Genomic DNA, 14,693 nt, shown 5'->3' on the forward strand with positions numbered 1-14,693 from the left:
GAACTTTTTCTCATATGACTGGTTTTAATTTTCATCCTCTGGGTTGGAACAGTTTGGTCTTGAAACTAGGAATTCTCCACAAGTCTTCCTTTGTTGAAGGATATTTTGAATAAGAATACCACATAATCTGTTATTTGAAAAGATTTCCTTGGAGTAGAAACACAGGTATTTTGTGGCATTTTTACTCTTCCAGGCCAATGTGAATGTAGAGGTAGAATATGGTGGTGTTTGTAGATGGCTGCTTATTATGTGGCCTCTCAAACATCTATGTCAGCTTCGGGACTGTTATATTTTACCTCCCACTATATAGCCTCTGAAACAGTGCAGCAGACAAAGACATACCTTACTTTGCCCTTCTCCTTCCGTGCCTGTTCTCTCCCTCCTGTTTTCCTTCAATTTATATTCATAGTTTTACTTCCCTGGGGATAAAACTAGGTGTGGTAAAGGAAGTCAAAAGCAAGGGAAGAAAAGGGGTAGCGAAGTGAATGTGCGTGAGAAGATGGAAGGGCATGGAGGAATGACAGGAAGGTGGTCCAGTGTCCACATGAAATGAGACTAGGGGACTGAAAATATTATGCAGGTTGTGGCTACTCTGTTCATCCCAAACAAAACCAGAAGTACCGATTTCAGTAACCTGGGGCCGTGCCTCTGGACATAACTAGTGTGTGGACCACAGTGGGTTGGAATGAGGTCTCATATCTTAAATGAAAAGCATTTACAGACTTGAAAAAGCATTGGTTTTGAGGACTGGGAATAGGCTCAAGTTTTTCTTTATTTTATCCAAACTCTTTTTGTCAGCCACATATTTAGAAAAAAGCAAAATTACATTTATTAAAGAAATCTTAATTTAGCATTTATTGGTTCGGTTCTTACATTATTAGAATGTGGATGCTGATGTATCCAAGATGTCATTTAAAAAATCTGAAAACAGCCAGCGAGTCTTGTGGTTGGTGTGGTGTTGGTTTTTTTTGGTTTTGGTTTTTTTTTTTTTGGTAAGTGAAGGTTTGTCCTTGTTTGTTTCTACTCTCAGTTGCTGAAGTGGAATTGAGGTACATGAAATCTTTATCAAAACGTAACGTGGACTTATCTTAAAAACATAGAAGAACAAAAGGATTCTTGCAATACTTTATGTTGTTCTCACGACTGTGTTAATACTATGTAGTCTGTCTGTCTTTGAGGAGAATTTGTTGCCCGGGGAAAAGTTTTAATACTGAATTTGACTGTGGTTGATCTTCTGCCTTTTTTTTTTCCTTCTTCTTTTGACTAACAGGTATAAATGACCAAGGATTGTACAGAGTTGTGGGGGTGAGTTCAAAGGTCCAGAGACTTCTGAGTTTGTTGATGGGTATGCCTCTATTTTACAATAATTTTTTCAATATTTTATTTCATTCTGTTTTACTGTCAATATTTAGTATTAAAAGCATCTGCCTGTAGTTGTTCTTTATATGGGCCAAATCTAGTTTGCTTTAGTCCATGTAAGTAGCCCCCATACCATTTTAAGTTCCCCTGGTTTAGCAAGACCAAGATTAGTTGGTAGGAATAAACGAAGAGCGCTGTTATGGGACATGTAGGAGCAAATCACAGACTTTGTGCAAGGTTGATGTAAGTGGGATTAAAGCAGCCTAAGTTGAAGGGTCTGATGGGAAAATTCAAAATACCAAATTCAAGAAAGTTTGAAGCTTATTGCTTCATTGTTTGAAGTTTCCATCTTTCTTCTCTGATGTCTAAGATGTACAGGTGTACATGCCCATGCATGTTTTCAGTTAATCATTGTGCAAAATAAGACATTTACTTTAATCCTAGTGGCAAAGAGCTCTTTGGTTTAAGAGGAGGAATATGATATACGTATTAATAATAACTATGTGCCAAGGTGGGAGACAGATGGAGAAAGGATTTGTTTTTATAAACTTAGTAGTATAGCTCTTATATGTGGGTAATATCTTAGACTCTCCTATACCTAGTTAGCCATGTGTAGCTTTTAAGAGGTTTTGATTAATAAAATTATTCTCAGAAACCTTCCCCCCCCTCCCTTTTTTTCTGGAAATTTTGATGCATCTTTAATCCCAGTGACTGTAGTTCTCTTGCCACTCTGCTGTCCCTAGGGGAAAGAAAAAAAAAAAAGTATTAGCACCTGGATGAAATCCCTCATCTGCCTGGTATCTCTCACCAAAGTAGTAGCCATGACTGCAAGATGTGCTGTGTTTCCCAATTTCTTGTCCTGAGGCACTGACAGTACATGCAGTCAGACAAGACCACTGGGATTAGTTCATTTTTATAGAGCTTCCAAACCTGTCACTTGACAGCAAAGGTCTGATTCTCAGGGATTCATTGGTATGCAAAGAAGCTTGTTTGCAGTTTGCACCAGGCTCTTCTCCAGAACCATGCATGCTCCATCTGTGCTGATAACACAGTGTTCTTTGGCACTGCAAACTGGAGGAAGCCAGAAAGTGAATTCATTTCATTATCCCAGACATTATGTGAATGACAAAGCGCTTTTATATTATATGCTGCTGTCAGTTCAGTGCCACCTGTAAGACTTTTTCTTTTCCTTCCTTTATTTTTTTCAAACAGGCTGTCTCTTCAGAAATGCTAAGACATCAGGCTTGAGGACCTGCATGTCATATCAATCTGTCATGATGACCTTGCTAAATATTAATTTAGGATATCTCACTTTAATCAATATTAACAGTGCCCTGAAGTTCTCCATTAGTGCGCATAAACCTGCTTGTATTTTTGAAGTATTGTACCAAAGAGTCTTTTTGGAAATACGAACTGGGATTTATAAAAATGACTGATCTATAACAGATTCTCATGGTTGTTTATCTGTGTTGGAGTTAGCCTCAATAAACAATAACTATCTTTAGCCACTGACCATAGGAAGAATGACGCGTTATGACGCAGAGAGTCTCTATTAAATGCATTTGATATCATAAGATATTTTTCAGTTTTGTACTTACTGGCTTAGCATGGGTGTGCAGGTCTGGCAGGCAAATTTTCCTCTTTGCCATTAGTGGTATCCAAATTAAATAGACTCAGGTTGCCAGTGGTTCAGTAGCAGCTGGAAGAGTTTAGTGGGGATTCCAGCATCTGCTTTTAGTTATTTTTTAAAATTAGAAACATTTTTTGTCATTCCCAAGATTCATATATTTATTTGAAGTAAGAGGAATACAGTGGTATCAAGACAAGGCAAAATAGTGAACGGAAAAAAGTTAGGGTGCGAGCAGGTGCTCTTGTTCTGATGATTTGTTGAAAGCGATCCTATCTGTGCTCTTTATCTCTCTGTCCTCAGAGAAGAGTAAAGAGGGTTTCTTTTTGATATACAGTGGTACAGAGAATTTAAAATGACTGATTAATCTTTAATCCTTTGTCTCTGGGTATACTCTTAGATACCCTTTTATATGAAAGATCTTTTCAGAATCATAAAAAACTCATATTAACTTTCTGTATTATAAAATGTTTGATAAGATTTCAAAGTATTTTAAGCTACCTATCATTGACCATGAGGTTCACAGTCTGAAAGACCCGAAGTGCAAAAAACGTCTTCCAAATGGTAACCAGGGACCTAATAGCATGTAGTTTTGTCTCTTTTTCAGAATATTTTCTATAAAATCGTGTAAAGTACATTGAGAGTCAGTAGAGTAGGAGAAGACGAAAATATGCTTTTCTAATACTCTGAATGCACAGATTTTAATCTTTAATGTAAAAATCTAGAGAAACTAAGTCTTCTGAAAAATGAGGCTCAGCAATTAAATATACGATTCTGGTTTTTAAAAAAAAGTTAATTTTGCAATTACCTTAGTCGAAGTTACTTGTAACTAGCATGGTGCTATGGTGATCTATTTTGCAACAATGATCTTGTCTAAATTTAAGAGAGGCATTTAGTAAGGAAAACACTCATTACATGTCATGGGAACAAGTTAAATTAATCTGATATCTAGTAAACAGGGATACAGAGTTAGGACTTCCAATGTTATGGGAATCTGTTATAAGCAATTCAGAGTACACTGTCGGCTGTCAGGAGGCTCAGTTCTTGAAACGCATTGGGGACGAATTCCTGTTTAATCTATGATCTATGTTATAGATCTGATGTGGCTCATTTTGTACAAGCTGCCTACATAGATTTCATTCAAACTAGCGCTCAGGTCAGCTTTCATACAGACCTTTGCTCGTGTTGAAGTGACTGCTAAGGACTTGGAGTTCCTACTGATGAGTTCGGTTTTGATTTCTGATACTGCCTGTTGTGAAAAATGCCAGACATTACATGTTGTAGAAGCAAAATTTCAGGTACCTTTGGCTTTTCAAAACCAGCCGCTTTCAAAACAATTACACTGAATTCCTAATTATATATATACAGTAAGTGACAGTATGCATATGAAAGCAGAGTGTCTCTTCCTAACACAGGTTAGTGAACTGGACTGTTCTTATAAACTCTAGCTCCCTTATTGTCAGACAGATTTGCATAAGATTTAGAGCTGCTCTGTCAAAAGCTGATAAATGTGCACAGTAGTTTTTATATGCACAAAGTTGCCATTCAGTGCACAGTGGCTGCTGTGTGAATAAGTAGCACGAAAACTAGTAAAAGTAATTTTTGAAATCCCGTTTGAAATTCCAGGTCATATAATGGCCTGGGATGTTTGAAGTAGGGGGAAAAATAGAGCAGGAACAGTCAGGTATATGGGGTGGTGGGGCACAGAGCTATGTAGGGCAACTGTCAAAAGCCAAGATTGAAAAAAAGGTCTTTAAGTCTTGATGGCATCTACAGTCAAAGCAGGTATTGTTCGGGGCTGGTAGCAGGGCCAAATTTTGTTGCCCCCCCCCCCCCCCCCGCCCCAAGAGATAATAAAATGTTTCAACAATACCTTCTATTTTTTTATTTTAAGAGGCTTGCTTTGGGATTCAGACACTTGTTATTTTCCTTCCCAAATTTGTCAACAAATTTCATGTAACTGAGTGCATCCTTTGACTGTGAAGAGGTTGATGATTATGAAGCAGTTACTTAAAAACTGGGTATTACATAGTGGTTTAGTAAAAAAATCCCCATAGATTTCACTAGTTTCTGATGCGATGGTAGTTTTTAGTTAATTAATTCAATGGAAAGGTTTTCTTCTCAAGAAAGAGAATTTGAACGCAGAAACAGCTAGGATGCTAAAAAGAGGAAAAAAGAAACCTTTTCCTGGGTGGTGGTTGGCTAGTAACAATTCGGTAGAAAATGTTATCTGACTTGTATTTTAAGATGAGATTTAAATAATTGATACAATGAGGGAGAATATGCAGTTACAGAAATAATTGCTTGGCACAGCCTTTAGAACAGAATTATTTAGTCCCAGTAAAAGGACTGCACCTTTAATCAGGGATCCTAATTTGATTTTTTAAATGTGTCTGTCGTTTGTCTGACAAGGGAAGTAATAAATGAATTCTGAATTGTATGAATTGGTCAACATGTAATCTGTATCAGCTACTGCTGTAGTTTACTCTAGTGACTGATGGAAACATGCAGCATTAATACGAACAGAATTTCAGGCACAGGAAGTTACCAAACACAATGGGCTAGTTTGGCCATATACACATGATCTTCTTGCATCAACTAGCTATTGCTTCCCGTTTTGAGGCCAAAAGGGGCTTTTTGTTGCAAAACATTCCAGTGTGCTGTGTTGTTCTCTGTGTTCTGTCAAAATACCTTTCACCTGATGGGTCATGCAGATGTACGATCATTCAATTTGATCTGTCTTGCTGTAAGAATCTACCAGCTAACCTTGTAAAAGATGAACCTGACAAATGGTCAAGCAAGCAAGGATTTTTTTTCCCTTTGGCTAAGACTGACCAAGTAAGGGAAACATTCAGGCCATCTTGGAGAGGAAACTTAGTGATAAAGTCCTTTTTCTACTTTTGAAGGCTCTCTTGCTTTTCACACAGTAAGGAGGGTTATACTGCACTTTGGTAGTCCAAAATAACAATTTACAAGCAAAACTGTGGAAAGAATTGGAAAAGATTTCTCAGTGTACTTGCATTTTAAATAATGAAAAGACAAGTTATGCTTAGCGGGTCTTTTTTCTAAACTGTTTTTGTACATCTTTCTGTGTTTGTGTACATCTTTCTGTTTAATTAAAGGTGTGAAAATATCAATTGCTATAGAGAACTTTTTACATGAAAGTGATTTTTAATCCTTCATTAAAGAAAAGATTGTCAGTAAATACTTTTTTAACAAAATACAGAAATAGAATTTATAAAGAGGTTTGGATATTAAGTTGTCTTAGTATTAACTAATAGTAAGAAGGACGTATTACTTCTGTGTCCGTGTGAGCAAATATATAACGGTCAAATTCAATGTGTTGCTGTTCATGTAGGGCATACTGAATTAGAATTCCCTTTTTTCATGTCCCTCTTCTTTTTCTGATGATATTCTAGATGCAAAAACCTGCAATGAAGTTGACCTGGAAAATTCTGTGGATTGGGAAGTGAAGACAATTACTAGTGCTATGAAGCAATATCTGCGGTAAGCCTGTCTGTCTCTCCTTATTTTTTAGAGTATGTATTCAGTTCTCCTATGCAGTGTGTTAAGCTACATTACTTCCTTTTCCTATGTTTTGGAATAGAGGCTCATTTTGTGCAAATACCTTGTTTGTTATTTGTCTTGGGGGAATCAAAATAATTTAACAACACCAATACTCATGTTCATATGAGAGAAGCCCCAAAACATTTTTGTGTTAGATACATAAGCATTTCACTGATGGTTCAGAAACCTGAATTGTTAGTAAACTTGCTTAGAGTTTTTACTAAAAGTCAGCTAAGATTGTTGAGAGTTTTTTGCCTTTTTGTGTTTTAATGTGGTAGAATGAAAAAGGAAAAGGTTATGAAATTTTTAATGTTTTCCTCTTTTCCTTCTGGCCCTTGCTCTGATGTTCTAGGTGCGATAGTAATAATAATTCGTTAAAAGTATGAGTTTTAGATGTGTTCTCTGTTCAGATGGCTTGGCCAATTCCTGATCAAGATATTTTACTAAACTGCCTAAGAACATAGAACTCCTGTGTATCTCTTATAGTGTAACACAAATACAGTATTTTTAATCTGCTGGTTTTATTAAAGTATTACTGCAACCACTATCAAAGAATGCTGAAGAACTATTATCAAGATAAGTCTCCCTTATGGAGTGTAGGAAAGATTAAAAAAAAAAAAAAAAAGTAGGAAAGAAGAAAAAAGTGCACATGATGAAGTATTTCCTGCCTACAGTATTTCCCATCTGAGTGTTTACTCCAATATTTCATAAGCATCAGTAAAGTCAACTTAATATATGAAGGTTTTAACTCTGATGTTTTAACTCTGTGGCCATTATTTAGTACATTTTTCATTGATGACTAAAGCTTTCAATTTCAATTTTTCCATTTGAAATGCTCTAGAATTTTGATTTGTGGATGGCTACTGTTCAGCAAACTTAACTGTTTTAAGACCTCTATTTCTTTCCAGAAAGGTGTTGACTTGTGGTTCTTTGTATTTTAAAAACACAATTTTCCTGATAACACCAAGTTTTCCATTTGTGCTGGAAATTGCTGACTTCAAGGGCCACCGTAACAATGGTTGCCTCCAGTGCAAGGCTTATACTACTGAATGTTAAAAAGGTTTCCTGCTTAGAGTAAATACAGATAGAAGAGAATATAGCTAAATTTATTATGTCATCCTTGTTTTACAGAAGTCTTCCAGAGCCACTGATGACATACGAGTTGCATGGAGAATTCATCGTTCCTGCCAGTAAATATATGACTGTAGTTCAAATAGGAATCTTTTCATGTAGTACTGTTGTGGCCTTAGGAGCGCTGCTGCAAATGCAATTTCAGAAAAATTCTTCAAGCCAGTAAAACTGTAGGAATACGGAATAATAAATGTTTTAAAAATACATAGGTTTTAACCAGCGTTCAGTTCTAGTACATGACACGTATGATGTATCTATTGACAGGCAAGCCGGTGACAGACTTAGCATAGCAAAATTTTTATGGAAAAACTTTCGGATAGATGTTGTAAACATTCGTTCTTATTATCTTAATTGTATAATGATAAACATCTACTTAGATTGTGGGTTTTTTTTCTTCCATTTATAAAGAGTATGAAGCTTAGTAAAAGAAAATACACTAATTCAGGCTCATTTGAATCCTTAAAGCACAGCTGCCTGACCCTTGTTTTCAGTGCCTTGTTAGCTCTGTATCCAGGCTGGCTTGGATGTTCCTCATATATTAGTAGAAGAAAGGAAAGAGCAGGCCAGATTACACTACGGCAGTTCAAATACAGACTTGGAGAAGACACAACAGCATTTGTAGTTCAGCTATATGGTATCTAATGTAGATGGAACTTTTTTGAAGAGGATGGAGGGAAACTGTGTAAGAAAGTTTTTTGGAACAGGATCAAACAGATATTTAGCTGATTTTCTTCCCAGCCTGTAGCACTTCTGGCAAACTGTGGAAAGCAAAATTAAAATAAACTTTGAGACAATTGCTTTATCGTCTTTGGATTGCTGTAATGACTTTCCAGGACTGCAAAATGTGTTCATTTGTGGTCCTTAATTCAAAATGAGAATTAGCCCATGAATTTCATTGCTAAAGCACATCTTAGAGGCCAAGGGCTTCAACAAAATTCAGCATACTTACCTAGATGGTGAGTCTGCCTGTTTGTATTGGAAAGTGTTAAAATAATTTCTTGACCTACAAAGTTCCGCCAGCAGTTTCTTGCTTTATTTTCCTTTGTCTATTTTATAGTCTCTTTCAGTAAAGGAATTCAGTTGATGTTCGGTGTTTTAAATAGTACAGTGTTCATAAGTAGTAAACAATTTCGTAGAGGGGTTGATTCTATGTAGTGGGGAGGGAAATTTAATCGACACTGCAGATCTGAGTTACGGTATACTTAAAAATAGGTAGTCAGTGTTGTTTCTAATGTTAGGTTTTTTTATAGCCAACAACACCTGGAATAGTAAGGAATGTTCTTTTCTCTGAAACTAATGGGGGGGGAACCACCCAAAATTAAAAGGTTCTCCTTTCAATTTTCTTTTCTTTGCACGTATCAGTGGAGATTGAAGCTACACAAGCTTTGACTTTATCTTGTGATTAAGTTGCTTAGCCGTTCTTTAATCAGAGTTTGTGATTTCACATATATGTAAAATGGTCTTCTTTAAAGAAGGCTTATGTTTTTCTGGCTGTCTGAATTTTGATTAGCTGACTAGAAGCTAAATGTTTTGCATTTTGGTACCCTTTTTTCTTGCAATCTGTGCAGGGGTGTTCACTGCAAAAGAATAAAAAACCAACCCTAAAATCTGTAGCAATATGCACTGAAAAAAATATGGTGGTATTTTATATGAAATACACTCTAGCAATTGAAGTTGCCTTGGAGTAAAATGGGACCTGATGAGTGGTCCTGGTGTCAAAACTTCTTGCATTCAGAGTACGTTCTAAATTTTTCTCTTTATGTACCTCGTATTAAGTATTATTATAGACAATAGAAGTACTTCTACCCCTCTCATTGTAACGACTACTGAGATGTAATTTTGTGATTTAATACAACTTTGAGAAGCAGGAAGAGGGATTATTTTCATCTTTTACAGATTCTTGTTTCATCTGTGTGCTAGTGAAACCTGTCGGGGCCAAAATTATTCAATTCAACACGCAACATACAGAAAGCTCCTTCCTTGTTTTTACTTTATTTCTGTACTGTGGTAGAGAGGGATGCTGTGGTTATTCAGGGCCCTTTATTATAATAATCTCACTCAGTAGGTTTTTTTCATAATTATTCTGTGTCTTCAGAGGTCATTAGATTTTCTGAGCATATGAACCTTCTGCATGTGTTGTCTTAGGCAGTTTCCAGTGCAAGGTAGCATAAATGCAGTATCATTAGCCGCATAGTACTAACCAAACTGAATTCTAATGATGAGGACAATCAGTTAATGATGCTAAAATGTAAAGTAGTACAGTTCTACTCTGTGGCATCCAGTAACATCGCTCCTCGCCTTGCAGTATATTTGTAAGCAGATGAGTCCAATGCAGCAAAACAATAACTACATCTGTTGGCTTTTAAAAATAGATGAACAAAAGCATCCTTTTGCAGGTGGATTGAAAGATGCGTTCACAAAATAAGCAAATAAGTTGATAATTCCAGCCCAAGATTATTTGTGAAAACAAAGCGCGTATGTTCAATATTGCTATGTTTGGAGACACATAAGTGGTGAAGCAAAGTGTGTGCAGTATGTTTCTGTGCAGGGGTGGGAGAAGCTTTGTGTTTCTGTGGATTTTATTTTTATTTTTTGAGATAGTTATTTATGTCTGTGTCCCATAGAAAGTGGAAGTCCTGAATCTCGAGTTAATGCTGTTCACTTCTTGGTCCATAAACTCCCAGAAAAAAACAAAGAGATGCTGGAAATTTTGGTGAAACATTTAGCAAAGTAAGTGTTATGATCTGCTTTCCTACCTTGTCAGAACTCTTCTTACCTTCGTTTAACTACAAAGAGCCTTAGTTAAGTGTGGCTGGAGCTGAAGCCCATCTCAATGCTGTCATACACAATACCAAGAACCAAACGTGCAAAAGCAGACAAGACGTTTGACTCATGCTGTGTGTATTTTGGCGGGAAAGGCAGAAATCTAATCCGTTAATGAAGCCATATAAGTATTTACTTTAGCAGTCCTGCCAGCAGCTGAGGGTTTGATTGAAGTGAGAAAGGGAACATTATACTTTCTTTTCACAAATTCTGGCGAAGTGAATAGTGGAGATCTGTTAGCAAATTTAAGTTGGTTTCACACTTGCCCTGGTCCAAGGCTAAGTGCATTTTATATATTTAAGTTCAGAGACTGCTTTTGTTCTTAAATTAGAAGAATGGCTTTTCTGTTTTCCAGAATTCAGTAAGACTTTATTTGAAGAAACTTTGCACAAAACAAACTTTTAAAACATAGATTAAGGAAATGTAATGTTTTCATTTGTAGACTGCAGTTTCCAACAGTAATGGAAATTTTTTCATAGCCTATTTCCTGTTTTTTCCTTCAATTCTTTTCAAAAAGTGTTTCAAAGCATGCCAAGAAGAATCTAATGACTGTGGCAAATCTAGGGGTGGTATTTGGACCAACCTTAATGAGACCACAGGAAGAAACTGTAGCAGCCATCATGGACCTGAAGTTTCAGAATATTGTTGTCGAAATCCTGATAGAGAATCACGAGAAGGTAAGCTTAGATGGATCTCTGTATTTCTGAGAGTTGTCTGAAATGGCCTGCTAGGCTTAATGGGTAGTATGGAGGTAAGTATGATGTTACAAATAGCTTAATTCTAAAGCCTATCCTCTATGCACTATACACTTTTGGCTATTTATACTTGATAAGTGTTCCTGTTCATAGGTAAACTGACATTTCAGAATGCATATTTCCTGGCAATAGCGGTGCTTCTGTGTGCATAGTACATAAATAGATTTTCATTATGATATTTGCATATGGGTTTTTTTCTGAGCAAAAATGATACAGGACTGGAAAAGAGAAAGCTGAGGCTCACACTTTAGTTCTTCCATGAAGTACTCTGACCGAGGTCTGAATTAATTGCTTTATGCCTTCATTTTTCTCAGAGTTCACAGAGTTAAAAGAAGACTTTACTCTGAACTTTATGGGTAAAAACCATTATGAGAGAGCTAGGTATTAACATTTCCTTTGTTTTCATCTGAAGGTGTGTTATTTTAAGCCTTTGCATTTGAGGTAATACTGAAAATAGAAGTTTTCTCAGAAGCTGTGTTATAAGGTGCCTTAAATGTACAAGTACTGTCCAGAATATCACCACGTATAATCTGGGATCTGAAATTTGAAGAAAACAACAACAACAACAGAGTCTTCTACTGGTCTCTTTGTGTACTCCTTTGGGAGTCCCTCATGTCTAAGCCGACTTCTGGAACTGGGTGTTTGAGATACCTTGATTGTACTGGGAGGATGGGCAGCATCCCCCTCTCTCTTATTGTCAGAGAAAGTGCTTTGGGAAAAATCCAGGATGTGTTTTTTCCTCTCTTCTTTCTTAAGCACTCCAAGCATTGAAATAGTTACTTCTTTAAAGATTAACAGTGTTGAAATTGGCTATCTAAGTCAAGTCTTATCTACTTTAAATAATATCTGTCTCAAGTTTTTCTGACAATGTAATTACACTACCTCCCTGAATGATACAGGCTGGCCAAAGCTTCTGTTGGCATAGCTGTATCCGCATGGTGGGTTTTGTTGGCTTAGTTGACTTCTGGTGTAATGCTGTCCTCACACACACATTGAGCAGATACGGTATTGTTCTGTTGGAAAAATACTGTGCTGCAGATGTGGTTCAAGTTCTAAGTGATAAATATTCTGAGAGTTGTAAGCCATGCTATTCACTTTGGACCTTAGAAATGAAGGTAAACCCTGCAGTAAGGTCATGATTTTGAAGCTATTACAGTGACCACACAAATTTAAGAAAGTGGAGAGAGAGAGAGAGTGAGAAGAGCCAGGGTGTTTTAATAACATATGGAGGTTGAGTAATGCTTATTCAAATCACTAGATGACCACAGATTAGCACCATCTTATTCTTATGCCAGCTCAGTCACGTGTCTTTAAAAACTGGATATTGATTTCATGTTTGAAACATTAGTTGTAGTAGCCTTTCGTGCTCGTCTGAAAACATAGAGAAGCAGGGAATGGAAAGTACATCAGAACGATACTGCATCATTTTCCATCATTCCTTGGTTTTATGCCTTCTTAGAACTTGAAGGCTATAATTTTTTAAAGGGATTTCTGTCATTTCACTGTCATTTCTAACAGTGAGCTTGCCACCAGTGGTATGCCTGCAGCAACCTCTCCCACGCTAGAGCTGCTTCCAAGGTGGAAGGAAGCCCTGAGTATGACCTCTGTGTATTTATAGCAAAGGCAGTGGAGAGGTATGTGTTAAGGCATTACAAAAAATTTACAGTTGAATTGAATACATTGCTTTTACAAGTGAGCCTTCTTCATTTTGGGCAGACCAAGGACCTACTTTTAATGGCAGGCAGGCTTATTGTCAGTCTAATGCTCATTTTATATTCTTGGTCTGAATTTCTAGGCATTTCAGACTTTCTGAGTGTCTTGTGTTAGGTGTTTTTATTTATAGGCATGGTGAAGTCCTAGGAAAAGTTACCAGCTGTGGGTTAAAATACTTCCAAATATTTAATTCAGCCACTACTCCGCCTCTGCTAATTTTTAGCAGCTTCTGCTAATAGAAGCAAAGTTTGAAATGGTAGAAGAGTGATGGAGTCAAGATGGAGGTACACTGACAGGAACAAACTTGAAGCAACACTTCACACTTCATGCACATGTAATTTATGGCTCTGGCAGACTGCAGAGAGGCATTTCTTTTCCCCTGTAGCAAAAGAAATGACTAACAATCTTCCAAACTGTAGAAGCCATCAACATTGCCAGTTTAAATACAGTAACTTGGTAGGCAAAATGGCAAAAAATTTTAATGATTTCTCAAATATTTTTAAATTCCATTAACGTGTGTTATGTCTTGTGTGGATAGCTTTATTGAAGGAGATCCACAATTCATTTTTAGGAGGAGACATAATTAATTGGATTACTAGCTTTGAAATCCTGGTGCAGTCATTCCACTGTCATCACTCTACTGAGTGCTAATTAGAGAATTTCTATGCAATTTATGTGTGGAAACCTGGATATGGGGACTTGCCCTGAGATAAGAAGGGAGTGGTGAGAGGGAGATAGATTGATGAAGCCACACCCTGCCATCCCTGAGGCCAAGGCAGCAGATGGAGGCTCCACGAGAAGCAGAGGGTCCCCTTCCCTCTTGCCACAAAGCAGAAGGAGGGGACCTAAGAGACGGTGAATGGAAACAGGTCCCGGCTCGAGGCAGCAGGCGAATACCCTCCCGGCCTCCCTCACCTTCCCAGCTGCCCTTACATACCAGATATAGGGCTCTGGAACTTGAGGGCCAGGCAAATGAGGATCTAGGTGAAGGTCCCTCCAGGGGGTTGCCTAGGCAGAGTCAGTGAGCCCCATGCATTGTGGCCGCTTCTGTTAAGAAGAAAAGGACGGTAATTGTTGTAGGCGATTTCTTTCTGAGGGGAACAGAGGGCCCGATATGCCGACCAGTCCCATCCCACAGGGAGGTCTGCTGCCTCCCTGGGGCTTGGGTCAGAGATGTCACTAGGAAACTCCCTGGTCTGGTATGGCCTTCTGATTACTACCCACTATTAGTTGTGCAGGTGGGCAGTGATGAGGTTGTGGAGAGAAGCCGAAGAGCAATCAAAAGGGACTTCAGGGCTGAGGCAGTTGGTTGAAGGATCGGAAGTGCAGGTAGTGTTTTCCTCAATCCCATCAGTGGCCGGGAAGAATACTGAAAGGAACAGGAAAACTCACCTGATTAACAGGTGGCTCAGAGGGTGGTGCCATCGGTGGAATTTTGGTTTTTTGATCATTGGGTGGTTTACACGGCACCGGGCCTGCTGGTGACAGATGGCATTCAGCTGTCACAAAGGGGGAAAAGGATTCTTGCTCATGAGTTGGTGGGGCTCATCAAGAGGACTTTAAACTAAGTTCAAAGGGGTAAGGGGATATAGCCAGGCCCACTAGAGAGGAGCCTAGGGGTGTCATGCCAGTGTTGGGGGTGAAATCGATAGCCCAGCTCAAGTGCATTTACACCAATGCACGCAGCATGGGCAACAAACAGGAGGAGCTGGAAGCCA

At 37.9% G+C, this 14,693-nt stretch overlaps 1 protein-coding gene across 2 annotated transcripts in view; it reads left to right on the forward strand.

The window, feature by feature from the left end:
• The window catches only part of ARHGAP10 (Rho GTPase activating protein 10), a 156,390-nt gene that overhangs the window by 86,732 nt on the left and 54,965 nt on the right, over positions 1-14,693 (forward strand). For both annotated transcript variants that reach the window (XM_064450310.1, XM_064450311.1), the window contains 5 exons: positions 1,271-1,345; positions 6,406-6,493; positions 7,685-7,743; positions 10,309-10,414; positions 11,025-11,184. In XM_064450310.1, the coding sequence (XP_064306380.1) occupies positions 1,271-1,345; positions 6,406-6,493; positions 7,685-7,743; positions 10,309-10,414; positions 11,025-11,184 (488 nt within the window). The remainder of the gene's footprint in view (positions 1-1,270; positions 1,346-6,405; positions 6,494-7,684; positions 7,744-10,308; positions 10,415-11,024; positions 11,185-14,693) is intronic.

The sequence above is a fragment of the Phalacrocorax carbo genome, chromosome 4 (genome assembly GCF_963921805.1).
Source record: "Phalacrocorax carbo chromosome 4, bPhaCar2.1, whole genome shotgun sequence".
NCBI classification, from domain to species: Eukaryota; Metazoa; Chordata; class Aves; order Suliformes; family Phalacrocoracidae; genus Phalacrocorax; species Phalacrocorax carbo.